This window comes from Mytilus trossulus, chromosome 1 (assembly GCF_036588685.1).
Source record: "Mytilus trossulus isolate FHL-02 chromosome 1, PNRI_Mtr1.1.1.hap1, whole genome shotgun sequence".
Taxonomy (NCBI): Eukaryota; Metazoa; Mollusca; class Bivalvia; order Mytilida; family Mytilidae; genus Mytilus; species Mytilus trossulus.
The window spans coordinates 35,836,749-35,864,360 of NC_086373.1; the positions used below are offsets into that span (position 1 = coordinate 35,836,749).

A 27,612-nucleotide genomic window follows, 5' to 3' on the forward strand; every position below is an offset into this window, starting at 1 on the left:
TTCATTAACACTTGATTATGCAGTAGTATAGACTTTGTACCTTACAATAGAAGAGCTAATTAATGGGTTGCAACTACATTTAATAAAATTAAGTTAATGAAAGCAATCTATTTAAAATAAAAACATGATAATGCATACCCTTCTGCCTTCTATTGTGTATAATCTCCAAATGGCTGTTTTAAACATATCACTTAAATCTTTTAAAATCTGTTCAAAGTTCTGAGCTGTTTTTCTGTTGAATAACATCACATGGCGATTTGTAGGTTCACCATTGCGTAAAATTGTCACTTTCTTTGGTTGATTTCTATTATATACACTTGTCATGTCATAATCTCTTTTTACACGTTTTACTTTCATGTCTCTGTATTTAACGTCTTCCTTTAGTATATCATTATAAGCCTTCCTGCCACTTGGTGGGCGTGTCATGAACCAAGACGGATTGTGGTGAACTCGGTTAATATTTAGTGGTCTACATCTGTTTCTGTTTGAAGAACAAACATATTTACCATCATGAGTTAACCCATCTAGATTTGAAATGGCATCACTCCCCCTAGGTGTGTATACACTTCTAACACCAAATCCTAAGCCAGGAATTTTTTTAGATAATTCTAAAAGCAAGACATCCCATTTTTTATATTTTCTAGGATTAACTGGAATTTTGACACCAGAAAATGTATAGTCTTGTTCTTTGTAAAAGTAACATGTCTTGGCATGATCAGGTGCAGTAAAAGATTTACGCATGTCTAATTCTGTATCCTGACCCGTTCCCATTTCAACCACACTCCTCGCATCACTGATTGGAGGTAGTCTATTTCTAGGCTTCTTTTTTGGAGAAGGTTTGTCATCTTGTCTGTCCTTTTTGGTAGCTGCTGTTGATGGTTTACTGTCCAACTTTGAATCGGACAGTTTTGATTCTGCTTTTGATGTTTTGCCATCACTCTTTCCATCATTGTCAACAAACTTATCTTTCCCTTTCTTCTTTTTATCCATGGTATCAATGAATTAAGTTTTCTTCAGTTTTCACATCAAGATATTCTAAAATAGATAAAGATTAAGAATGTCAAATTCTTGTTGTCAACAAATAAATACCAGTAGTGTAAATTAAAATCAGAATACCAAATTGTAAATAAGACATCACTTAATTACATATTGGTCAGCATGGTCAAAGAAACGCAACTTCTTTAACAATACTTATATTTATAAATGGTACTGATTTTTTAAAAAGTCCCTGCAATAAAGTGATTGACAATAAAGCTCTTTGATATAAAATCGGGCAACATACAGTTTAAACATTACCCATGATTTACATTGCAGTTTCAGAGATAATCAAAGACAAGAATTATTAAATATAATATTCCAAAAATTCAGCATGAATACACAAATTCACCATTGCAGATAATCTCCATATCATTCTCGCATGTTTGAAAAGGTACTAAATAAGAAAAGTTATTATGTTACTTTGTCATTTAGTTATAAAGAGTCACAAACTCTCACAATGTCTCATGTGAAGCGTCATAGATTCCCAAAAATCTAAAAATTTAGTGCTTTCCAAAAAAAGATATAAATCCAGCATTATCTGGGTCTATCCACCCCAAGTACCTATTTGCCCTAATACCTGTACACCCAGGGTCCTTTAAGCGTGATTTTTATTCCTGCTATTTTTGTCTAGTTGTATATTGATTACCTACCTACATGTACTTATAAGTTTTCCAAACGCAGGAGATCAGTTTGCTCCTCTATATTTGGCTATATTAGCACTATATAAACTCACTCCAAACTGACTTGTGTAACAAAACAAAATGTTGTTTTTATTGTTAATCCATTAATGAAAGGTAATATTATATTAACCAGTGAGAATCAATATTATGAACAATTTATGCTCCAAAACAAGCCATTAACTTTTAAATATCTACATGTGCATGTGTTTTCTTAAATTTCAAGAATTTATATACCATATAATAAGTATATTAAAAAGTTTATTAAACATATATTTATAAAACCCTTCACATTAACAAAGACATATAAGAGACATGTAAGTCTCCGATATTAATATTTCTAATAAAAGTAGGGAAAACAAACCCAGGGGTAACAGACACTATGGACAAACTAACTCGGGGCAAGCAGTCCCAGGGTGAACATGTAATACTAACATGACTAATAACATGAGATAATCTGCACAGGGGTATATATGTAACTGTGATCATTTTGTTTTCATGTACTTGTTTTTTCAATTTATTTGGGGAAATTTGTTAATGTTAGTAATTTATAGTTGTGTAAATCTCTCTCTCCTGAGACCTGAGCCATGTGATTATTTTTCTCTGGACTTCTTGTTTCTTGCCTTGTTAAACACCTGGCCCTGCTGCACTCATTGTCCCTAGGAACTATAAATATGACGTCACTCAGCAGGTTTAGAATTTGATATGAGCAGACGCTCAGCCTTCGGCTCGCAAGTTAAAAATTGTGAACTGTTACAATGACAAGTACATTTACTCACCATCCCCATATTTGTGTATTTGCTGTATATTTCTTTATTCAACTTATGTATCTTATAAATTTCCCAGTACTTAGGTAGACAACGAGAAGACAACAAAGAAGTCTGATGATAACACATACACGCCTCTAACATATATTTTTCAATTTTAAACTGTGATTTTCTGTACTGACAACTACCAAACTCGATGGTTACCGCAAAACTAATATGGTAGATGTATAAGGTAACAATTGAATGTTAATTATCATGACAGAAAGCTCAAATCAATTTGCAAGCAGAAAATTATAAACAGATATATGAGAAAATTACTTTTCTTGTTTATCTTAGTTTCTGAATAACTTTATGCATAATTTCGTTAATACCAACATCTCAATAAAGGATAAATGTCACTGTGTTCGGTGTTGGAAGTTAATTTGATAAATCAATAACAGCAAAGAAGTTTGGAAATTACCTACATTATAATTTTGTGTATTGCATTTTCTAACATGTTTTCGTATCGAGTGACAAGCATCTGTCAATCTCGTTTCCAGTCATGTGACATAGAAAAATATTGATAACTTTTTCATGTTATTAATTTGTTTTCGTGTTTTGTAAGACAAAAAGATGAAAACAAATCAATTTAGTTATCATAAAGATGATTAGCTAAAGCAATTGTAAGTTTAATACATAATTTAGTTGTAAAAAGACTTTTCCGAAAAACCAGAAGAAAACGAGATTTGTACGAGAACTCGCCAAAGCTTGGTAGCAACAAAATGGTGGACAAACTGTCAACAAGTGCTGTGCAAGAAATAGCCGGGCTTTCGGTACGAATACTACTGCAGACAACTGATATAAAATGAAAACGACAAAACTAGATTTAACTTCTATGAATTAAACCTTTATTTCACAGCATTTGAATAGCTGTCAATCCTTGTAACATGCATAATGTCACTTTTTTTCAGTTTTTGTATCTACAATTCTGAATCCTAATTTTGAATTTGCTGTCAAATTTCTTTTTTTGACATTTCTGCAATTCCCTTCTTAGACGCAATACTCATAGGCCTTAAAGTTTCAATATTCTGGAATGGTTTTTTTCTACAATTTTTTTTTAATGCAATATATCTTCTTATTAATGTCTTTAGTCATCTTATTTTTATTCCTATAATGTATAAATTATCGGGTTGTCCTACACATTGATATTGTAAAATATCAGCCATGAGCAACAATGTGAACCTTTTTGGTGAGTGAGGGCAGTGAACGAGCTAAAAAGTTTCACATTATGTCGAGAGGCTAATATTTTGGGATATCTATAAGAAGAAAACCTGATTGTTTTTTTATCGTTCTATTACTGGTCTTTTCTTTCTTTCTAAGACAGTTTTACACTTGATGCATGAAAGCAAGGTTGATGAGGTCTCCTCTCGCATTGTGATGTCATTAATATTTTCTCCTGTCAGTCTCACATTGCTACGTCGCTGATAATTCCTGGTCTTGTTTTGAAGCCTTGATACAAGAACAACGGAGCGACAGAGCAGGGTCACTGATGATATAGGTGTACATTGTAGACAAGCACGATAAAGGGTGCATCATGCACTCTTGGTGTGGTTTCTTATTCTTATTTGTATTACACTGGTGCTCAATCCATTGTATTGTTTTTTTTATTTTCAGAAACAGAGAGGGCAGAGAAAGCTGGCAAAACATCTTAACTTTTCTGTTGATGATGGAGAACTTGATATGAGACAAGCTATACATCTTGATTTTTTATATGATAACTTAATGTTTGCTGCAGAAAAAGGATTTCCTTGGAATCATGTGTGTATGGTTGTAAAATTTGCTGAAAATGTTCTTACTAATTCTTTAGGTATATTTGTATGTTATGTCTTATATTTATTTTCTAAATACAAATCTATATGTTAAAGTATGATAATCTCACACATTTTAAACAATAACTGTCTTAATGGTGAAATTGTAAAATTATGTTATTTAATAAGAAACACTGTGAACATTATATTGTCAAAGCAAGTTCATAATTTGTTTGTTTAGGGCCATAATTTTGGTGAAAATGGACCCATTGGTGGCCTTCAGCTGTTGTTGCTTGGACACATTCCCCATTTCCTTTCTCAATTTTATTAATTAAACCGGTAATATAATATATTTCATTTCCCACGTCATATTTATCTGAGCGAGACTTTTCTACTCATGAAAGTAAATTTCCATTGTCTTGTAAGTGAGTCATATTGTATTATAAACTGAAACTCACTAATTATAATTAATTTTTATGAATTTTCACTTCATGAAAGATATTCAGAAATATCTAGCAAGTACATTTTATTTTTCAAGTGTTTTTACTAAAAATTCACTATTTTCACCCAAGTTATCTTTAAGTCTATTCTGGGAAACAATGTATGAGTTGGTTGAGCAACTTCTAACACCCCACCACCTATAAAAAAAAATTTCATTCGTAACAGAATTGCATAAACATTATTTCTATTTTAATACACACAGAAAAAATATATCATATATGCATGGTATCCAAATCTCAAACACATTTTTCCCCTAGAAAAGTCCTTAGTTTTACAGGCCGAGGGAATATCATTTCATTGTTTTAAATATTTTATTTGCTCAAATAGACTAACATTAAATGCATTTAGGTCATACTGAAAGAAAATGGTAGAAATGTATCGAATGCAAGTCTTTGCATGTAAATAAAATAAAAAATTTACAAGATGAATTCAAAATTTTAAATCATTTATTTTTTAATTACAGGAAAAGAATTGGTATCTGTATTGAAGTATATTCAGTCAGAATCTACAGAGATTGGTTGTGAACTTGGAGAAAGAAATTTCAAAGTGTACATTGATTTTTTATTTTCAACTTTCCTTCAGCACATAAAGTTATTTCAGTTTGTATTTACACGTGAGCGTGGACGAATGTCCCCTAATGTACAGTTAGAAATTATTCCTCCAAAAGATTCTGAACCTTTAAAAGAAGCTAAAGAAGTCAAAATTTGGGATTATCAACAAAATTATGAAGGACTTCAAAGAAAGGAAACTGAAAAACAGAATGAAAGGTTGCTTAAAAAACAATATATTGCAGAAACTGCAGATAAAAGATTGGAAGAATCAATGAAAAAAATTGAAAGTAAAAAGGAGGAAAAATTTACAAAAGAGGTTAGAAATCGATTTTTAATCATCATCTTTGCATTACAACTGATTTTAGTATACATATGTATGATTATCTTCTCAAAATCTTTATTTACCAATTTAGCAGTCATATGATTGACATCTTAATTTTTTTTAATTTATATATATACTAATTATCTTATTTACCAGGTAGAGTTAACAATTTCTCACATGAATATCTAAATATGGACACATTCTGTCCTTTTTCTGATTACTTTTATTCATTAAACAGTACCAATATTTCTTATGTATGTAGTGCTAATCTTTCTCCTGAAGGTCTGGTATCACATCAGATTTTTATATTCACTGGTGATAGTTACAGCCATATTCTTTGAAATATATTCATACATTTGGTTTTTATGGGTAAATCTTAAAATAATTTCTAACAACATATTTTTTAATTATTTTTTTTTGGTATTTGAATCTTTGTTGTCTGAGATGTGCATGCTCCTCAAAGGAATGGATCAACTGTCCCTAAAATATAACTTGTAAATGTATGTGGATTATTCATGTCATTAATTCATTGAATGAAATCCATATGGTCAATGCCAAAACTATTTAAACATGTGTAACACCAACATTTAAATTTTCTAAACTGATGTTTGTATTCAAATTCTTTTTAATATTTACTTAATAGACCACTTTCGAGTTCATCCGTCACTGGCAAAAACTCGTCAATTATGCACGCCTTTATGACGTCATTTACCAGATAGAGGGGCCTCGCCTGTATCCCTGCACTATTTACGTTCATCAAGCGTCTTAGTGATCGTCTTTGTACAGGATAAACTAGAAATAATGGTTGCTCTGTAGGTAATTACTGACAATTCCCTAATGACAGCAGTGTTGATTGTCAATTTTGAGAATTCAATTTGCCGAATAATTCGTACAATATAGAATTATAGTTTTCCAACCACTCGCTCAACATTGGAAGGGTAGTGACGACGCCCCTAAACGCACAAATGACGGTGATAAAATCGCGTATAATTGACGAGTTTTTTCCGGTGACGGATGAACTCGAAAGTGGTCTATTCTATATCCATATTCAGAACAAATTGTTTATTACAATATATCTATTGTTAAATGAAACATGTCAAAACTGATCATTAAATGGCTGTTTGTATTTCCAGTTTTTGGTGAACTTACATATATGCAATAACATTACTCATAAACATATTTATGCATCATATCACTTTGTACAACACAACTTTTTGCAAAATGTCTGTTGATGAAGGCATTTGATAATATCTGAGTATCAGAATTTGGTAATTTTTACATTACTTTGAAAGAAGGCCAAATCAAACACAAAATTTAAAAACACTATTACTTAAAACTGACATTGTCTTGTGAACACATTATTGATTTCATATGCTGAATTTATCGTACTTTTAGTTCTTTAAAGAATTTAAAGAAAAAAATTGACCAGTTAACTGTAAATCCTCTACTGTTGTTTTTTTTTTAGACAATCACAGATATACTTAAAGAAGTAATAGGAACTTATACTGCCAACACCTTAGACAATATGAAGTGGAATATTGAAGATACCAAAGAGGATTTAGAGATTAAATTACAGAAAACATGTCTACCTAGACCTCAAGCCTTAGGTATTTAAAAATCACTACATTTCCAAAAGATTTAATTTTGGATGTAACGTGTCTTCTGATTGGCTGACGTTATTTTGTAATGAGCCCATAGACATAATTTATTCATGTGACCATGACGTCTTCAAAGTTTTTTCATGGTTTTCTACGGTTTTAAATGAAATTTAGAATTAAATTATAAGAAATGACTAATATTTTTTCTCTGTCTATTTGAAATAACAATTGAGGGAACTTGCTGCCTTTTTGATAACAACACAATTTATGAAAAACAAATATGACCTGTAGACATGAACAAACAACAACCACTAAACTCAGACTTAAGACAAACACTAAGAATGATACAGGGATTAACATGTTTGAAGATGGCCACCTTATATGACCCTCATATGAACTGAACTGTATTGTTATAACACCAGCAAGTCAAAGTATATAGCATATTTATATCTACTCAAGGTATACGATGACAAAATTGTAAAATGCTATTTAGAAGTTTTAAAACATACAAAATGTATGTGGGATCAAATTTTGCAAAAAGCTTGTTCTAGCTTGATTTTTGTGTTACTTAAAAAACTCTATAACACTTAAAAAAAACCAATGTATATGGTACAGTTGAAATATGTGAAAGATAGTTGTAATAAAGTTGTCATCTTCATATCAGACAAACATTTAAATAATGTGAGTTCAGAAACATACATTTATATACAGAAGCCGAGTTAATCAAATTGAATTCTATCTTTTTTTTTCATTTCAGGTGCACCCCCACGTTACACCTTGAAACCCAAAACTCCTGGATCACCTCCAAAAGCAGCAAAAGCCATGAAATCTGCATCTCCAGACCGTAAAAAATCAGGTTCTGGACGATCACGTAAAAAGTGAAAAGATATATATGAAATAACTTGTATAAACTATTAAAAAAAGAATACAATCCATCATTCAGTGGAACCAATTGTTTGAAAAATTGAATTATTGTGGTGATTTTAACCATTATACACATTCAGGACTGTACAAAGAATGTTTCTTATCTGGATAAATGCATTTAGCTATGTCAGTGAATGTTTTGCTGCCCTCCATAATAGCGGCATTGTTGTACATTTTTTCATCATTTTGTTGAACAAATTAATTTAATGAGGTTGTTTATGTTTTCAATAAATTATTTACACTAAATGGTTATATATATCTCATTGCATTTTTCTGAAAAATCAGTACTACTGTACATGTATAACATGACAACAAAGAATCATACCAAGTATGATGGCATTCTGTCAAAAAATTCTTAAATTAACAAGTTTAAGATGGACGTACAGATGGAAACCATATCCTTATCTATCCTAGCAAAACAGACTAGTGCTACCTTGCTGTTGCTTGTGTATTTTATTTTGTTGTTCTTATGTTGGGTTCAAGCTCATTGACTTATCTATTGTTTTCAACTGTAAAGTACAGTCGACCTTAGTTTAGGTGGTATGAGTGTCTTCCGCCATCTTGGATTGTAAAAAACAGAGATTTGCAACTAAATTAGCAAAAATTGAGACAGGAATGTCGATAAATATGTGAATTTATATTTAAAAGAACAAATTTATAAGATAATAAGTTGTAAACCAGATGCTCCGCAGGGCGTAGCTTTATACAACCGCAGAGGTTGAACCCTAAACGGGTGGGGCAAGTATGGACACAACATTCAAGCTGGATTCAGCTCTAACTTTGGATTGTGATTAAATAGTAGACACAGCATAGGTTTCTGACACAGAATGAATGTATTCAAATGAACTTAAATTTTTTGTTTTCTCTTAGAGCAATTCACTATGCTGTTGAATATTAATCCTCTCAAAAAAATGTTTGAAGAAATTTTCTTTTTATTTATGAAATTTCAAATGAGAAAAATTGAACCCAATTTTTTAATCACATCCCCCTTTCCCTTATTCCAAAACTAATCTCAATTAAAATATTCTAATGGAGTTTGCAACAATAACTACTCATTTAAATACATCATAAAATATTAAGATGTAAAAAAAACTGCTTGTTATCATTGAATGGTAAAGATTATTTAAATTTATCAGTTGGTAGTAAAAAGTGAATAAACATTGTATATTGTATATAACAAAGATTCAAGTTGATTCTGAACAAAGAAAGATAACTCCAATTAAAAAAAATTCTTGCTATGCTATTGCATAATATTGTGCAATAAGATATTTCTTGCTTACTATTCTGGACAAAGAAAGATAACTCTAATTAAAAAAAAATTGCTATTTCACAATATTGTGCAATTAGATATTTCTTGCCATTGCACAATACTGTGCAATTGAAAAGACTTGCTATTGCACAATACTTAATATAATAATTTTAGATCCTGATTTGGACCAACTTGAAAACTGGGCCCATAATCAAAAATCTAAGTACATGTTTAGATTCAGCATATCAAAGAGGCCCAAGAATTCAATTTTTGTTAAAATCAAACTTAGTTTAATTTTGGACCCTTTGGACTTTAATGTAGACCAATTTGAAAACAGGACCAAAAATGAAGAATCTACATACACAGTTAGATTTGGCATATTAAAGAACCCCATTTATTCAATTTTTGATGAAATCAAACAAAGTTTTATTTTGGACCCCGATTTGGACCAACTTGAAAACTGGGTCAATAATCAAGAATCTAAGTACATTTTTAGATTCAACATATCAAAGAACCCAACCGATTCATTTTTTGTCAAAATCAAACTAAGTTTAATTTTGGACCCTTTGGACCTTAATGTAGACCAATTTGAAAAAGGGACCAAAAGTTAAGAATCTACATACACAGTTAGATTCGGCATATCAAAGAAACCCAATTATTCAATTTTGATGAAATCAAACAAAGTTTAATTTTGGACCCTTTGGGCCCCTTTTTCCTAAACTGTTGGGACCAAAACTCCCAAAATCAATACCAACCTTCCTTTTATGGTCATAAACCTGGTGCTTAAATTTCATAGATTTCTATTTACATATACTAACGTTATAGTGCGAAAACCAAGAAAATGCTTATTTGGGCCCTTTTTGGCCCCTTATTCCTAATATGTTGGGACCAAAACTCCCAAAATCAATACCAACCTTCCTTTTATGGTCATAAACCTTGTGTTAAAATTTCATAGATTTCTATTCACTTTTACTAAAGTTACAGTGCGAAAACTAAAAGTATTCGGACGACGACGCCAATGTGATAGCAATATACAACGAAATTTTTTTCAAAATTTGCGGTTGTATAAAAATTAATATTTGAATTAGTGTAGAATTTTTTTGCTTGTTTTTAAATTGACATTTTAAGGGGAAGTAATCCTGGAGTAATCAACATGGAATTTTTCCTTTTTGAATTTTAGCTGGAAAAAATGTAGTGACCCTTTCTTTTCCTTTGATATTTTCAAAGCACTTTCTAGAGCTATCCTCTTGTATTTTATTTTACAATTCTATCATTTAGTTTTAAAGCCTCTAATCGCATAATCTGTAGTTTGAGAAAATGCACAGTGAATTATCATTTTTATTATATTTTTGATCATCTATCAATATATACATTGTACTATGTTTTGGCAAAGCTGAACAAATTCTATCATTTTTAATTTAGACACCCATACCACCTTAAAGGTGATACTAGATTGTCTTTTTTCTTTCTAATGAAACAGCTCTCCAAACAAAGAGACTCATATTTTAAGGTAGTTAAAAGGCAAACAATTGTTGAACTGCATATGGTAATAGTAAATAAACTAGTATGCCAACATCAATGTTCAGTCATTTTCATTCAACTGAGTTTTATTTTCAACTTTACTAACCATTGATTTTATGTTGATAGTCCTTAATATACTTTGTAAAGCTCTAAAACAAGTATCACATAATCTGAACATGATCAAAGAACATGAGGTCAAGGTCAGATAAACCAAACCAGAAAGACATGTACACCTTACAATCATTCAATACAACAAATATAGTTTACCTATTGCTTTAGTGTCTTAGAAAGAAACTTGACCAGGAAAACTTAATATTGACCAATGAACCATGAAAATAAGGTAAAGGTCAGATGAAACATGCCAGACAGACATATACACCTTACAACCAATCTATGCAATAAATATATTTGACATATTGCTAATGGTATGATGAAAACTTATCATTGAACAATGAACCATGGAAATAAGATCAAGGTCAAATGATACCTGCCAGACAGACTGACACCATAAACTCATTCAATGCACTAAATGAAGATGACATATTGCTTACAGAAGTAATAGTGAAAAGAAAAACATAGACTTAACACAGAGCAATAAATCGTGAAAATGAGGTCAACGTCAAATTAAACCGGTTAGTTGAACAGGTACATGATAAAATAAACCAAATAAAGTTGATCTTTTGCTTATAGTATCTGAGATATGGACTTGACCACTGTTTACTGAACCATAAAATGAAGTTTAGGTCAAGTGAAAAATGTTTGACTGGTATGAGAACCTATCAAGGTACACACATACCAAATATAGTTGGCCTATAACTCATAAAAAAAAGAGAAAATCTTTTTTTGCAAGTAGTCACTAAACCATGAAAAGGAGGTCAAGGACAATTGACATACGACCGATGTAAACTTCATAACATATGGCATCTATATACAAAGTATGAAAGATTCAGGCCTTCCTTTTTCTGAAATATTTATTTACCAGTATACTTTAAATAAGTTTGTTAACACTGCCACCCCCTCCTGAATCTCTCCCTATATCACTGGCATGACAAAACCCCTTCTTTTTATTTGTGAAGGTTTAAAACAAAAGCAATGTCCGTTTTGAGATTTTATTTTTGTCATATGTCCACTTTTTCATTCAGAAGGTATCTAGTCACAATAATTTCTTCTAATTATATCCACTTTTAGTAGTCCAATTTGAAATCAAAGTAGTTAGGGTCAAAATAATGAACCCTCACATAACCATCTTCTCCGCCACTGCTGTAACTGAAACAAAATAAAACTTTATTAAAATATTGATTAATAAATCAATTCAATATCACTGTTTTTAGGGTTCTTCAATTTTATTTTTTTTATTTGAGGGGGAGGTTCAAGAATGGATCTCTATTTGTGCCTACAGATTTAATGTGTAAATTAAACTCTCAAATAACATATCATGGAAGACATGCATCTTTGTTAATTTGAACGTATTTTATTTCACCAGCACACCAACAACTATCAACAGTCAAAGACAATACAATGTTTTTGAAGATTTACAGATGCTATTCTGAAATGCACTTGCATAAAAATTCAACTGATGTTTTTTTTCCTTTTAAACATGCTTTGAGATTTACTGTAAATATAATCTATAAGCATACCATTTCATTTTGCTTGCTACAACATGATTTTTGAGGTTTTGTTCTATTCTTTTCAAAAAAAGTGTGTTGTAAAACTTGTTTTATTCTGCAAATCTGCAAGCATCATGAGGAGAAACAAGTACTTTAAATCTATCACTTCTTTGCTTTACTGATAACTCAATATAACTGTGCAGTTTTAATTCAGCATTTTTAACTTTTCAAAGCAGCTACTGGAATTAAGCAACCAACAATTGGTCAATAATTATTTTATTCAGTATATATACAATCAGCACCAACAGAAATCTCTTATATTTTAATGGCCTCCTATGATTAAAATTTTATTTTGTAAAAGAATTAAACCAAAGGAAATATCTTTTTTTTCGAATCAAGCATCTAACATACTTTGGCAAATGGTAAATATTTCTAATAGAACAAGGTTTGACAGATTTCCATAAATCATTTTGAATTAGGCAGATTGTATTATTTGACCTTGTTCTGTGCTTTGAGCTAAATCTCTCATTGCTATCACCATATGGTAATCATTTAGTTATGATATATATACAGTTTAACATATTAATAAATGGGGAATGTGTCAATGGGAACACAGATGATACCCCCACTAGCATATCATGTAAAGTGATAAAGGGAAATCACTGAAGAACAATAAAATTGTCACTACCAAAAATTTGAACTTGATCTGTGAATTCTGTATAAGTATTATAACATTTGGTTGAAGCAAACTTAAGGGAATGGAAACTAACAATTCAACAATTTTTCCATTTATAAAGGGGCATAACTCTAGAACATTTAAACTGACGCCTTCAAAATTCTAACTTGATCTGTGTTTTACAGGAATAAGCATTGTGTATTTTGGTTGAGGCAAACTTAAGTAAGGGAATGCAAACTAAAAATTCAACAATTTTTCCATATATAAAAGGGCATAACTCAAGAACGTTTAAAGTGACACCACATAAAATTTTAACCTGATTTTGCCAAATAAATGAATTTTTATTTAAGGCCTGAAGGATGAAGAATTTCTTTACTTAACTTTATTAACTAATCTAAAATTTTAATACTATATTTAAAAAGTTAACTTTAAAGTAACTTTTGTTAATACTTTAATACTGCCAGTTATCCTAATTTCACTTGAGTTAATATTATAATACTATCAGTTAAAAACTTACCTTTTACCATCTGGATGAAATGCAACACAATTAATGGGACCAAAATGACCTTTGACTCTTCCAAACTCTTCCTCAAATATCAAACTGAAGAACCGGGCATCAAACTTTCCTATCTTTGTTGATGTTGTGGTTACCATGGAAGCATCTTGACCTCCACCAACAACCACCTTAAAAAGAGTACATGTAACAGTAACTTAAATGACCATTTTAATATGATAACATTAACAATACTTAGTCAAAATTATTACAAACCCTTTTTCTTTTCAGGATTATAGTTATCTTTTATCTGAATTCCAGGTCTATTCAAGGAAATTCTCAATCTTTTTTCATTGTCTGTTATTGGTTATGAGACTAGAAACCTTTCTTTTAACATAGTTATAAATATCTGCTACAATGACCAATACAAGTCCTTTTTCAAAGTTTCAGCAGGAATATAAGGAAAATCAAAATTAAAAATTCTCAACCAACACTGAAGCTTTGTAATATTGGCTGAGAAAATTTGCCACCAGTCAGTAGAGGAACGAGAATAGCTATCATTTAGTTTTTGAATATATTTAACTTTTTCTATGAGGAACCTTCATTGAAGACCTGTTGGTGACCTTCTGCTGTTGTTTTTTTATTTGGTTGGGTTGTTGTCTCTTTGACACATTACCCATTTCCATTCTCAATTTTATACATTATAACACATAAAATAAAATTCCAGACTATGGTAGAATGTAGGTGGAATTGAATAAACCTATATAATAATGTCAAATAACATATAAGATCTAAAATCTTGTTAATTAAAAAGTAGGATCAAAATTTTTCATTTCAAACTCCAATACAAAGTTGTACAAATATTACTCACATGTTCTAAGTTAGGACTAATAGATGCTGAATTAACAGGTCTCTCAGTTTTGTATGTCTTTATAAGTTCTAAACTGTTTGTGTCAAACAACTGAAATATATAAACATGTTAGTTAAACATCATGTAAACCAAAATCTAAAGGAGAAAGCATTCCATAGTTTTGATGCTTCTCATTTTTTTCAAAAGGTTTAATACCTAGTGTTTACATCAACTTATTTGGTTCAATCTAGATAAGGCTGACATTAAAATTCTATCAGGATAAGTCAAAGACCGTATGACTTATAAATATCAATGCTTAAATTTAATTTATTCGATTTCTGATGGAAAGGTGTCTCTTTTGTAGTCATACCCCTTCTCAATATTTTTTAATTTAATTCTTTTAGTAGTTGTGAATGCAGAATTTAACATGGAAAACTGGTTCAATTGTTTTGAACACATAGGGTTATTGTCAGATCTGTTGATTTTTACCAATCCATACCCACTTTACAAACAAGTGAACCTGTGAGCTACTGATACCCCCGCCGCAAGTGGATAATATTAATAGTGTAAAAATATACAAGTGTTTGGTAAACAGGAATTTGTCGAGTGATGAATCTGAAAACGCATCACACGGTATAGCTGACTTATAAATATATAAATCCTGAAACCAAATTTCAGAAATCCTTGTATTGTAGTTCCTGAGAAAAATGTGAGGAAAATTTTCAACTTGGCTATCATGTGTAAAATCATGCAAGTGTTCAGTAAACAGGAAGTTGTCAAGTGATCAATCTGAAAACGCATCACAGGGTATAGCTGACTTAGATAAACCCTGAAACCAAATTTCAGATATCCTTGTATTGTAGTTCCTGACAAAAATGCGACGAAAAATATTCATGGGACGGGCGGACTGACAGAGGTAAAACAGTATAAACCCTTTTTTTTTTAAAGCGGGGGTATAATTATCTGTACAACAATATTTTTATTTAGCTATGTTATGCAATAGAAGACATTTTTATTCCTAACATACCTTGGCTGTGTGATCTTTAGATGCTGCTATAAACATTGTCATATCAGGAGAATATTGCATATCATTGATAGCCTTTGTATGGATTCTACAATTGTGATTCTTTTCACCAGTCTGAAATGATGGAAATGACAATAATTGACAAGATACATGTAGTAGTATATCTATAAGTATGGATAATTTTGAATAATGTGCAATTTTGTTTTGGAGTATAAAATTTACTACATCATTATGCAGAGAAAAATTCTAACTTTAACTTGGACATTGCTTAAAGTGACTGAATTCCCCAGAAATGACAAACTTTCTAGATGAACAAGTACAAAACTAATCTTATTCAGAAACGTGAAGAATTTCCTTTTTTTGGACAATTGTTCTAATGTGGTGAAAATACTTAAAATTATTGTTATAAAAAATAACAAAGACGAAAGTGAGAATCAATAGGACAAATTATCTATCCATAGTAAATAAAATATCTTTGTTAACTACAAAATGTATTGGTAGTCAAGGGAAACAACTGCTATGAAGTTAAGAACTTAAGATAGACAGTATGTATAGTCCAGTCAAACTAAGATTTAACCTCAAACTAATTGCAACAGAAAATGTTTTAGTTTTAATCTATAGCTATATGCCCTTTATATACACAGAAAAAAGTCCCATAAAATCTAACTTGAGGAAAACTTAAAATCAACATTTTTAATTTCCTATGGAAATTAACATTGGAAGGGGAGATAACTCTTGCAAAAATAAGTCTTTTTTTGTCATTTTGTTGTTGTTTTTCTTGAAATTTAAGTAAAGTATGACACTTTGATGGGGTTATAAGTTTGTATTTGACTAAACTATATAATCTTCTGCTCATGAAATCAGGCCTGGGGTAATGGTAATTTGTAATTGTAATGCATTGTAATATTACTTTTTTTGGATGTAATGCAAAGTAATTTGTAATGCACATTTTCTGCATTACAATTACATGTAATGTAATGATTACTTTAGTTAAAAATTGATGTAATGCCTCCATTACAGTACATTACTTTTCATTACAAATTGGTAAAATATATAAAATTAATGAATATTGTATAATAAAAATAAAATATTAACAAAAACAAAAGTATGGAATAACATTTTTGTCACAGTTAATTACTGTATTAAATAAATTACATCAATCTTTAAAACACACATTAAGGTAAGAAATATAAAATGGTAAAAAATATCCAGTCTTTGATCTTGGTTTCTGATATTTGTTTAATATGATATGGGAATATTTTGGTGTTAGGTGGTCTTTGAAAAATCTTATATAAAAAAAAAAATAATCAAACAAAACTATACAGATCAATGAAAAAAATATGAAGATGAAAATTTCATAATTCTATACACACCTTACATGTATTTCAATGAAATATTGAATATATCAAACAACATTTTTAAACCAAACTGTGGTTTGGGTCCTGTCTGTGTTGTTATTTCACCTAATTTATATCACAATGTTTTTATTGCAATCAAATCTTCTCAACATATGTTTGTCCTCACAGAACCCTTAGGCATTTCACAAGATAATCCTTTAATGACACATTTATTATATCCCTTGAAATCCTTAATGATGTCTTAATGATTAAGTGATCAATGTTAGAAACAAAATTATATGATAATTTATTTATTTGTTACCACCACCTAAGAAACTTAAAAGTGACTTTGTCAGTTTCATGCCCCCTACTACTCAATCAAAGGGTATAGACACAGGTAAGGTGCAGTACATGATGTTGACATCTACTTGTCTGAGCCATGTGAAGAAATTTCAATCAATGCACTGTAATAATGGAAGTCAAATTCAGTGTGCCTTTCTCCTTCAGTTAATACAGCTATGAAGTAATTAGCCATTTCCCACACATAAGCTCCTGTAGAAAGGCTTTTAAGTATTGCCGGAAAGGTGTACAGAACTGATTGCTGTTCTCTTAATGGCATCACATTTAAACCACTTATGATGATAAAGTGCAATGGACATATTCATAAACCAGTATTTGAAGTCTATGCCCCTAACACTGTATACATATGTACATATACCTCTGTTTTTGAAATGCTTTTTGTTTTAATATTGAAAAAGTAATGTGTAATTTAATGCATTACACAGGCAAAGTAATAGTAATGTAATGCATTACATGTGAGAAAAAATGTAATTGTAATTGTAATGGAAGAATCACAAAGTAATTGTAATGTAATGCATTACATTGCAATGTAATGGCCCAAGGCCTGCATGAATTGTACAAAACCAAAGTGTTAGGCATAAATCTGAAGCTTTGTGACCATTTTGAAAAAATAATGTGAAAATTTGGTATTGTTTATATCTGTATATTATATTTTTTCAGCAAATTACTTATCTAAAGAAATTTTAAATCACAAAAAAGAAGAATACATGCTTAATTATTTTGATTAAATTTGAGATTCTTTACCTTGACATGATAAAAAATTCAATAAATGGTCAACTAATGAATTACGAAATCTAGATTATAGCTTGATAAAATATATGAAAACACCTTTAGAGTTGTGTGTTATAGTATAAAGACCGCTAAAATATCAAGAATCAATACATTCTGATGAATAGAAGCGGTAAAGTAATAATTTTGTATCAATTTTTATTGATATTTCTGCCTTTTTTGCAAGAGTTATCTCCCTTTTCAAAACAAGGTTCCATAGGAATTTTAAGTAATGATTTGTTTAGTCTTCCGCAAGTTAGATTTTATGGGACTTTTTCTGTGTATATTTGGGGTATAATGCTAAAGATTCAAACTTAAAAATCTTCTGTTGCAATTACTTTCGGGTTAGGGTCAAATTTATTCTAGATTGACAAGACTAGTATGCTGTGTAGGAATATTGCCTTTAACACCCACCCACCCATGTTCTTTGCATAATGGTGCAATAAGTTCAAAACACAAAAGGTGTCTAAATAATAAAAAATAAGGAATATCTTTTCTGTTAGAAACAATCAAAGCATTATGTTTGTGCTAATGTATCCTATATTTCCGCTTATTTAATTTATGTTTGCAGTAATTTGTTCAACGTTTGGGTCAAATAGTTTCCACAGAAGTGTCACAAAACTCATTAAGTTGGAACGATATGAGTAATAAGTACCTTAAAATCATATTGACATATTTCTCCATCCTCGTGTCCTGTTAGTATATATTCTTCATAAGGTCCCCACATAGCAGATGTAATCTTCTTGTCAGGCATAGGTATAACCATTACAGGGGAAGCTAAAATCATGGAATTAATATCAATTCTACTAAGTAATAATGATAAAGCATTCAATATAAACTCAATTAAACATACATTGTATATTGCATTGTACTACATGTTCTGGTATATAATTATTGTACTAATATGAATTTACATTGCCCCTAGCATTATATCATATCGCACAAACTTGCATTTTCACATTTGTGTAAACCATTAAGAACTCAATTAAGTTTAGATTTTCAATACTGTCAGAATGATAATTATACAATGCCAATACTCTATAAACTATTCCAAACATAAACAACAATCAGTGTCCATAACAAACCGAAATATACATTTTGATTTTGAATTTTGCCGTTATTTTTTCAGGTTTACAATGCTGAAACTTACAAGTATCTGTCACATCATAGATGTAGATTTCACATTGTTGTCCCATAGTTTTGTCTGTTGTAAACATTACATATCGACCGCTGAATGAAAAGCTACATGTTCTTACAGCTGTTTTGGTTTCTATATTAGCTAACTGTTTCCCTGAAGAAAAAAAAAACAATCATTAAATGTTTTAAAAAAAATCTCCTGAAAGATCTGCAGAGCAATAATAGAATGGAAGTACTTTATTAATAATAAAACTGATGATGTTCATAGAAATTTATCATCACAGCAATTATCATACAGGATCATTTTTTTTCAAAGTTTTTTTTCTCCACAGCTGCCTGACAATACAAAATATCACAATGTCAAATGAATATTTTTTAAGACTGTCTTTTACTATTTAAAAAAGAAATAAAATCTAAGTGCATGTCACAAAAATAGCAGAAAAGTTCTGAAAGTGGTGTTAAGCACCAACCAATCAATCAATTTATTTACTTACTTTCTAGTAATATTAGGCCAAGTTCGGATGGAACTCGAGTACTGACTCCAGTTCCATATGAACGTTAAACAAATTTGAAGAGTAAGGACTCTAGATTACCGGAAATACAAGGCCCCTACTCTGAATATGTTTACATTCAAATTTGATTGGATCGAAGTCATAACATCCGGGATATCTAGTCGATCTCTAGTAACCCTGCCAAAACCCAGGGCTCATTGAGTTCTAATGGCGGGAAAGCTATATCCAATCATAACAGGTGTTATAAATGACCATGTCAATCCTATCTACTCTAGATATCCATCCGAACTTGGCCTTAGATAAAGCTTACCTGTTTCACAATCCCATATCCTACATGTGTTATCGGCTGATGCTGTTAAAACTTTTGTTGTATCCCCTGATTTATGTTAAGGCAACAATCAATTTGATAATACAATTTAAGACTGGAATTAGGCTATGAGGATCTAAAAATTATTAATAAATTAAAACAGTAAGACTACAATGGAAAAATTACTTTTTATAGTTTGTTCTTATGTTGTACTGTTACACCACTGTCCCAGGTTAGGGGAAGATTGGGATCCTGCTACATGTTTAATGCCGCCACATTCTGTATGTACACATGTATGTACCTGTCTCAAGTCAGGAGCCTCTAATTCAGTGGTTTTCATTTTTTAAAGTGTTACATATTTGTTTTTCGTTCATTTTTTGTATTTTAATTTGGTCGTTAGTTTTTCTAGTTTGAATTGTTTTACATTTATCATTTCAGGGCCTTTTAAAGCTGACTATGCAATATGGGCTTTGCTCATTGTTGAAGGCCGTACTGTGACCTATTGTTGTTGACTTCTATGTCATTTGGTCTCTTGTGGAGAGATGTCTAATTGGCAATCATACCACATCTTCTTTGTCATAATTATATAGAAAAATTACTATGGTTTTGTAAGAAATGTAAATTGCCCAAACTGTAATTCAAAATGAAGAACAAATTTACAAATATTAATGATAATTCATATGTTTTAGAATTCTTTTTGTAGTAAACAGAAGTATAAATGAAGGATACAGTTGACATCAATACTCCACACTGCACCATTGTGTCCTCTGAATGATCCTAATCTCTCTCCATTAAGGGAGTACCATACATTGGGCTGGTTATCTTTAGCACTTGAAAATATCAAGTCACCTTCTCTGTTGTATTTAATACAGGTGATTGATCTCTCGTGTCCGTGTAATAAAATTGGCTTCTGTAAATAGAAAAAAAATATTCCCTTGAATTTGACATTTGTAGAAAATTTTACAACATTTCATTGCAGTAAAAAATAATCTGTGTCAAAGATATACATCTTAGGTGTTTCAAAGCACCATTATTGTTTTTATTTGGTATACAATATTTTGGAAACTTGAGGTTACATGGTTACTACTGCATGTACACAGGAAGAAAAGAAATATTTTTTTCCTATAGAACTGGACAAGTTAAAACTTGATTCATGCCAAGTATTTCTTCATTAGAACAAAGATAAATTCTGCAAAATTTTTGAAAAGTGCAAATTTAACAAAGACTAATGAGGGAAAATCAAAAGCGGTATTACACCTGTACAAATGTATTCATGCCAATTCTTTATTCATCTAAACTTCTGAGTAATTGAAAATCATGGTAACTCATGTTGTGTATAGCTAAGGGTTTCACAATGTTAATTTCAACTTTATGCCAGATATGTAACATTGTACATGTACAATTCATGACTTGAAGTGAAATTTAGGACACCTTTTGAAAGATGATGATAAGTTGTTTCCTGAAGTCATTTATGATTGAGGCAGTAAAATTGGGGTTTTTTTTTATTTGCTAAATTCTTCTCTACAAGCCATGCATGGCCAACAGAATCCAACTAAAAATTCAAAATAGTTATCAAAAGTACCATGCTTAAAATTTAATAAACCAGATGCTATTTTCGTTGACATAAGACTACTCAGTGATGCTCAGATCAAAATAATTATAAAGCCAAGCAAGTACAAAGTTGAGGAGCACTGAGGACCCAAAATTCTGAGGTAATCTATGCATGGGATATGAAAATCCTTAGTATAACAAAACTAGAGGCTCTCAAGAGCATGTATCACTCACCTGATTCTACTTGGGTTTTTGGAATAATATAAAAAGATAAAATTTGGCTACATAGTAACAACACTTGGCCAGCACCTCATTAAGAAAGGAACATTTATGTTATGTTTGCTTTCATTCAATTCAGTGGTTCTCTAAAAGAAAGACATTTGTATGTATTTCCCATAGGGTCCTATGTTAAACCAAGTACCCTGCTGCAAGCCACCTTGGATGATGGATTGGCTACAAACTAGAACACTTGGTCAGCTTGCATAAGGAACATTCATGCTATGTTTGACTTAATTCCATTCAGCGGTTATCTAAAAGAAGACATTTGTATGTATTTCCCATTGGGTCTGATGTTAAACTAAGTACAAAGTTGAAGGGCATTGAGGACGCAAAATTCCAAAAAGTTGTGCCAAATACCGCTTTAGTAATCTACTGATTAAGGTCAGGTTTATCTCACTGCACTCACTAGTCCGAGATTACTCTTGACATCCAACGGCTGTTTTGCCAGACAAGCTGGGGCCCTGGGACGTCAGAGCTCGTCCCATATCAAAAAGTGGATATTTGCCCGTCCAAAATCAGTTATATTGTTTGCCTTATTATCACCCTAGGTCAATATGAATATATAATCTAACACCTTGCTCATTTAGGATGCAAGCGATGTTAATACCCGAGAGCTTCTGAATATTATCGTGGTTGACACTAAATGCTAATACATGTACAAATCTCCTGTAAAGAAGGTGAAAAATCATGGTTGGCTACCAAATGTTAAATATCGATCTCCTTTAAAGGAGAAGAAAAAATAATAAATATTTGCATATTTGAGTCTCTAGGTCGCGAAATCTCTTGACGTCCATTTGAAAATAAAGTAAAAATGTTTTAATTGATGGGTCACTGTGAAAACTGTCTAACTGTGAAAAAATAAAGGGTGGCAGGTACATTGTTGGTGAAACTTACATAAATGGAAGAGATAATTGAAAAATGACAATAATCACCAAATTGATACCTGATTTATATAATTCCAAGGCTGTCTGTTCACTCCGTTGGCACCAGAAGCAACGAAGCAGCGCATCTATTTTGGACGGGCTAATATCCACTTTTAGATATGGGACAAGCTCTGACATCCCACGGCCCCAGTTTGTCTTTGGATGTCAGAGTAATCTCGGACTATGCAATAACTTAATTACGTCGTAACTACAATCCCCTTCCCTTTCATGAATGTGACCTAACAAATAAGACTATTTACCGGATTTGAAATCTCATAAGCAATACGACGGGTGCCACACGTGGAGCAGGATCTGCTTACCCTTCCGGAGCACATGAGATCACCCCTAGTTTTTGGAGGGGTTCATGTTGTTTATTCTTTATTTTTCTGTTTTGTCATGTGTACTATTGTTTTTTTGTTTGTCTTTTTCATTTTTAGCCATGGCGTTGTCAGTTTGTTTTAGATTTACGAGTTTTACTGTCCCTTTGGTATCTTTGGTCCCTCTTTTAGTAGGTATAGGCCAGTAGTGGTTTTTCTTTTAGCGATTTATGAATGGAATGTGAAAAACTATCACAACTGAATGTGGTTGATAGTTGAGATTATTTATACCGATAACTGCTACGAATTTCAGCTGACAGTAGTCCAAATAATTATGACGTCTTGAAAGGCTATTATAATTCTTTTCTTTGACGCCTTACATCAACGTCATAACGCCAAACTCATATATTCAGTTGGACTTTGATAGGGAATTTACTGCTTTATAAAAACGTTTAGCTGATTTCTCCTCAAGATGCTTCATTTAAGGTGTATAACATATATTTTTGAACCAAACTCGGTACATTTTGACCAACCTGAATTTCCGGATAATGTAAAACAATGGTTCCGGAAATTCGGGTTTTACCGAGTTTGGTGTAAAAATTATTTTATAATCTCCTAAAAAGAAATCCGACAAACGTTTTAAAAAATGCAGTCGACATGTTCCCGCCTCTGATGGAATTGTTACTTATATTATTATTTCTGTAGGGATTAATTGGAAATATTTTCGTAAAACAAACACATAAAAGGTAAGAATTTTTATATATGCATTTTGTTTTAGCCTTCTTTGAAAATTTGATGGCTAAATTGGGTCTCAAAGTTGAGGCTTAAATTAAAATATTGTTTGTTTGCAGTTTACCGACCGACCCGTGAAAATCCTCCCGACTGTGAAAATTTTATTGCTTTAAATTTGAAGAAATTTTTTTTTAATACCTCTATTGACGCGATCCGGAACTTTGGGTCCTTTCCGGAAATGATTTAAAATCTGGGTCAATTACGCATTTCAAGTTCGGTTTTTCTTAGCTTCCCGTCAAGCGTTCATGTGACTATTTAATAATAAAGCACATGGAAATTGTTCACAGGTATCCATGAAGTCACGGAGCTGTCGTACGTCTCGTGTCAATTTTAAGACAAATAACAAACAAAAAAGTTTATTGGTAAACTGTTTATACAGATTCAGGCACATGTAATGATGTGTGATGATATCATTGACGATGATGCAGCGATATTCATAACTAACACGATAACCATTATGTCTCAAACAAATCAGGTTCAGAATCTATGGAGCCGGACTTTATGGAACCAATTTCAGTGGTTAAATAATTCGACAGCAGCTTGAAGAAAGGCATATTTTCTACAAACTGCTGTGAAGAGGACAAAGATGAAACCACTCCTCCGTGACTTAAATTTTCATGGATATCTGTAAACACGCCTGTACGGAGGAAGCACAGGCACTTGTTTCTATCCATTGGAAGAACCACTATCAACGTATATTTACTCGTAAATATACGTTGATAGTGGTTCTTCCAATGGATAGAAACAAGTGCCTGTGGGAGGAAGGGCTCATTTGAAATGTTAATGGATATAGATCATGCCAAATCAATAAGAAGCAACCCTAACTAGACAAAGATGTAGAGAAAATGAATGGTTAGCTTGAAAAATAAATATACTCTCACTATATTAAATCTTTCTTCGATTGTAATGAGTATGCTCCTTTAGGATAAGGGGGGCTGCCCCACTCATTGCAATTATTCTCTTTCTTACAATATTAAATATACCCAAACTCCCACAGTGTGGCCTGTGTGAATTCAATTAAAACATGTCCTTAGGAGCTATGCTGCCAATTTTTTTTTATGCATTAAAAACATTTCAGTACAGACCATTTACTTTTAATGGGGTGCTATGGATTTCACCCCAAACTTTAGATTTCTTTGGTTTTCATTAAAGCCTGGCAAAAATATAAACCTTAACACATATAATTAAATATTGTTAGAAATATGAAAACAGTCGGATGTCTTAATACTTTTTTTTCAAGTTTCCTTTTTTTTCAATTGAGGAAGATTGAATGGTTATTTTTTTTTATTAAAAATACACTCTTTAATAATTGTCTTATAAATCTATAATATATATACATTTTTCTGATAAAAATACTCTACTCGATCATGAAAACATTCTAGTCAAGAAGCATACATGTCTGAATATTTTAAGTTATCTACGTTCATATCCGTAGATATGGGTATTTTAACACCCTGAAGTACCCAAGTACACCTTGAGGCGTAGCCGAAGGGTGTACAAGGTACTGAAGGGTGTTAAAATACCTATATCTACGGATATGAACGTAGATAACGAATTTATCCCCGGTCTAAGTCGGAATCGGGCGAGTTTTTAATGGAAATTCGAGTACAAAGTGTAATGTGAAGTTGAACACAACGTTTTTTTCATTATCTAAAAAAGTTTTATTGAAATTTGGAAATTTTACATATTTTTTACGGGGTGTAGGGTACTACCCTTGGTAGAACCCTACAGGTAGTCAAATATAAGACGTTTTTAATACAGAGACAGAGAAACCGGATTGAGTCAAATTTGGCGCTCAATGTTGTTGGAGTTACGTCATAAATGGTTTGACGTCAACGAGGGTCATTTGCATAGCTAGGTCAGTAGTCCCATTCCTTAAAAATGTGTCAGTCAAGTGATGCATTTAATGAAATTAGTTTGATCGGCATAAAAGGACACAATCGTTAATGAATTAAATATTTGATTACAAACATCATGAATAATCTACAGAATTCAATATTTCACAAGGATCAACCATGGAACTATAAGGAAAACTTGGGTGAAGTTCCCTCGGGATAAAGGTTAGCAACGTCCAGGGATATGGGTTAGCAACACCCAGGGGCTATGGGTTTTGTAACGACATGCGTTAACCAATCAAAATCCTAGATATATACTAAGCTGTGGATAAATTTCTTTAAAACAGTTCTAGTCATAATGACATTCCTTGTTTAAAAGCGTTCCAGTATTTAATAATTATACCATATTTTATGTCATAAATTGGATAATGACACTTTGTTAAAGTTTCAGTTTTGGTTAAAAAGTTTTTTTATCTAAAAATGCCTGTTCATTTGATGTTGGTTTTCAGCATGTCCAGTGTTTGTTGTTTTAAAATGTTTTTTTTTTCTTTACAAGAAACTTGGTTTAGTGTAACTGCTTTAAACTGTATTTTGGATGATAAAATAAAATATTTTTCCTACCTACCGACCCTTCAGTCTGAAGGTACAGTCGGAAAACTGCAAACAAACATATTTTTAAGGTTGGCCTGAGAGCAAAATATGCTCTCAAAGTCCAACCGAAAATGGCGGCTTCAGCATTATGACGTCGAAGTAAGGCGTCAAAGAAAAAAATTATAATAGTCTTTCAAGACGTCATAATTATTTGGACTAAGCTGACAGAGGCTATACATGTAGCACTTTTTTTAGTTAAATCGCATACCCCATTTATTTGCCCACAATATATCTGATATTCAATTCCAATAAAAGGGTTTCGAACGTGAAAGGGGCTAACGTGAATGGGAGCAAACGTTATTTCGGGCAAACGGACCCGGCAGGTTGACGGTTTGAAAATGTATTGCCATCTGGTCTCTTGTTTTGGGGGAATTAATCCAATAAACTTGAAAATATTCCTTGGAACATAACTTATTGGTATACTTTTATATGTTTGTGTTTCATAAACAACAGTAAAAAATACTTTTCACCTATTATTCTTACCATTCTATTTGATTTATTGTGAAATTCGTGTATAAACTTTCATGACAGCACGCTGAACGGAAATGAATTTGATTGAAGAAAGGGTTAAAACCTGTCATTCATGTTTGAGAACAGCTCCGTACTGTAGGCGTGATAGTTTTCATTTCTTCTACCATAAACCTGGTAAATCATTTTAACTTTTTTTATAAGGCAGCAACCATTTGATTTTCTGGGGGGTGGGGGGGGGGGGGCTATGGATTTTTTTTGAAAAAAAAAGTTTGTTTCCAGTTTTTTGAGAAAAAAAAATTGTTTTTGACCGTGAGAAAAAAATTGTTTGTTTCACCCTCAGCTGCCACTATATGTAATGCTTTAATTGAAAGAACAATATTGTTTTCGACTTGTCGACAAAAATATAGATTGTTTTTCGCCAAAGGCGAAAAAAAAGAGTTTGTCCAGAAAAAAAATCCATACCCCCCACCCCCACCCCACCCCAGAAAATCAAATGGTTGCTGCCTAACTTTTTGTCAATCACAAAGTTAATTTAAATACAAATATGACAAAGACATCATTAACACATCAGTTCAACTTTCAAGGATGCATGGTAACCCGAAACATTGGGATAGCCATTTACCAACTGCAATGTCACTTGATTTTTTATATACTCTGTGCTCAGCCAATTTAAAAGTATGAACTTACCTGTAACTTACCTGTATATCCAATTAGGAGAAAATATAAAATCGGCGCAAATGAAAGAATGGACATTTTCAAAATCGGTTCAAATGTCATACGCCCTTTG

General features: G+C 31.6%; 3 protein-coding genes across 3 annotated transcripts in view; 1 reads left to right on the top strand and 2 right to left on the bottom strand.

The window, feature by feature from the left end:
- LOC134722928 (lipoxygenase homology domain-containing protein 1-like) overlaps window positions 1-3,031 on the bottom strand; it is an 86,720-nt gene extending 83,689 nt beyond the window's left edge. Inside the window, exons 1-2 of the mRNA XM_063586565.1 lie at window positions 2,947-3,031; window positions 139-1,035 (exon numbers count right to left, since the gene is read on the bottom strand). Coding sequence (XP_063442635.1) covers window positions 139-990 — 852 coding nt within the window. The 5' untranslated portion in view covers window positions 991-1,035; window positions 2,947-3,031. The remainder of the gene's footprint in view (window positions 1-138; window positions 1,036-2,946) is intronic.
- A 2-nt stretch (window positions 3,032-3,033) lies between these two features.
- LOC134722918 (uncharacterized protein C8orf74 homolog) lies at window positions 3,034-8,411 on the top strand. Its single transcript, XM_063586555.1, has 5 exons — window positions 3,034-3,294; window positions 4,136-4,328; window positions 5,234-5,637; window positions 7,109-7,250; window positions 7,999-8,411. Exons 1-5 carry the CDS (start codon window positions 3,244-3,246, stop codon window positions 8,121-8,123), a joined length of 915 nt encoding a protein of 304 aa, XP_063442625.1. The 5' UTR covers window positions 3,034-3,243; the 3' UTR covers window positions 8,124-8,411.
- A 3,619-nt stretch (window positions 8,412-12,030) lies between these two features.
- Window positions 12,031-26,965, bottom strand: LOC134722939 (eukaryotic translation initiation factor 3 subunit I-like). The gene is made up of 9 exons (XM_063586576.1): window positions 26,838-26,965; window positions 20,736-20,916; window positions 20,010-20,075; window positions 19,201-19,341; window positions 18,706-18,827; window positions 15,589-15,699; window positions 14,583-14,672; window positions 13,736-13,902; window positions 12,031-12,201 (listed from the first exon to the last, which is right to left on the bottom strand). The coding sequence occupies exons 1-9, from the start codon at window positions 26,838-26,840 to the stop codon at window positions 12,120-12,122; spliced, it is 963 nt and encodes a 320-aa protein (XP_063442646.1). The 5' UTR covers window positions 26,841-26,965; the 3' UTR covers window positions 12,031-12,119.
- Window positions 26,966-27,612: the final 647 nt, after the last annotated feature.

What these genes read in the sequence shown, in the direction of transcription:
- LOC134722918 (XM_063586555.1), top strand. Translation starts at nt 3,244, where the DNA reads ATGGTGGACAAACTGTCAACAAGTGCTGTGCAAGAAATAGCCGGGCTT. An exon ending in TGTTCTTACTAATTCTTTAG is followed by an intron (nt 4,329 to 5,233) that starts GTATATTTGTAT and finishes TTTTAATTACAG; the next exon opens with GAAAAGAATTGGTATCTGTA. An exon ending in ACCTAGACCTCAAGCCTTAG is followed by an intron (nt 7,251 to 7,998) that starts GTATTTAAAAAT and finishes TTTTCATTTCAG; the next exon opens with GTGCACCCCCACGTTACACC.
- LOC134722939 (XM_063586576.1), bottom strand. An exon ending in CTATGATGTGACAGATACTT is followed by an intron (nt 18,828 to 19,200) that starts GTAAGTTTCAGC and finishes CCATGATTTTAG; the next exon opens with CTTCCCCTGTAATGGTTATA. An exon ending in TTTCATCCAGATGGTAAAAG is followed by an intron (nt 12,202 to 13,735) that starts GTAAGTTTTTAA and finishes ATTTTGTTTCAG; the next exon opens with TTACAGCAGTGGCGGAGAAG.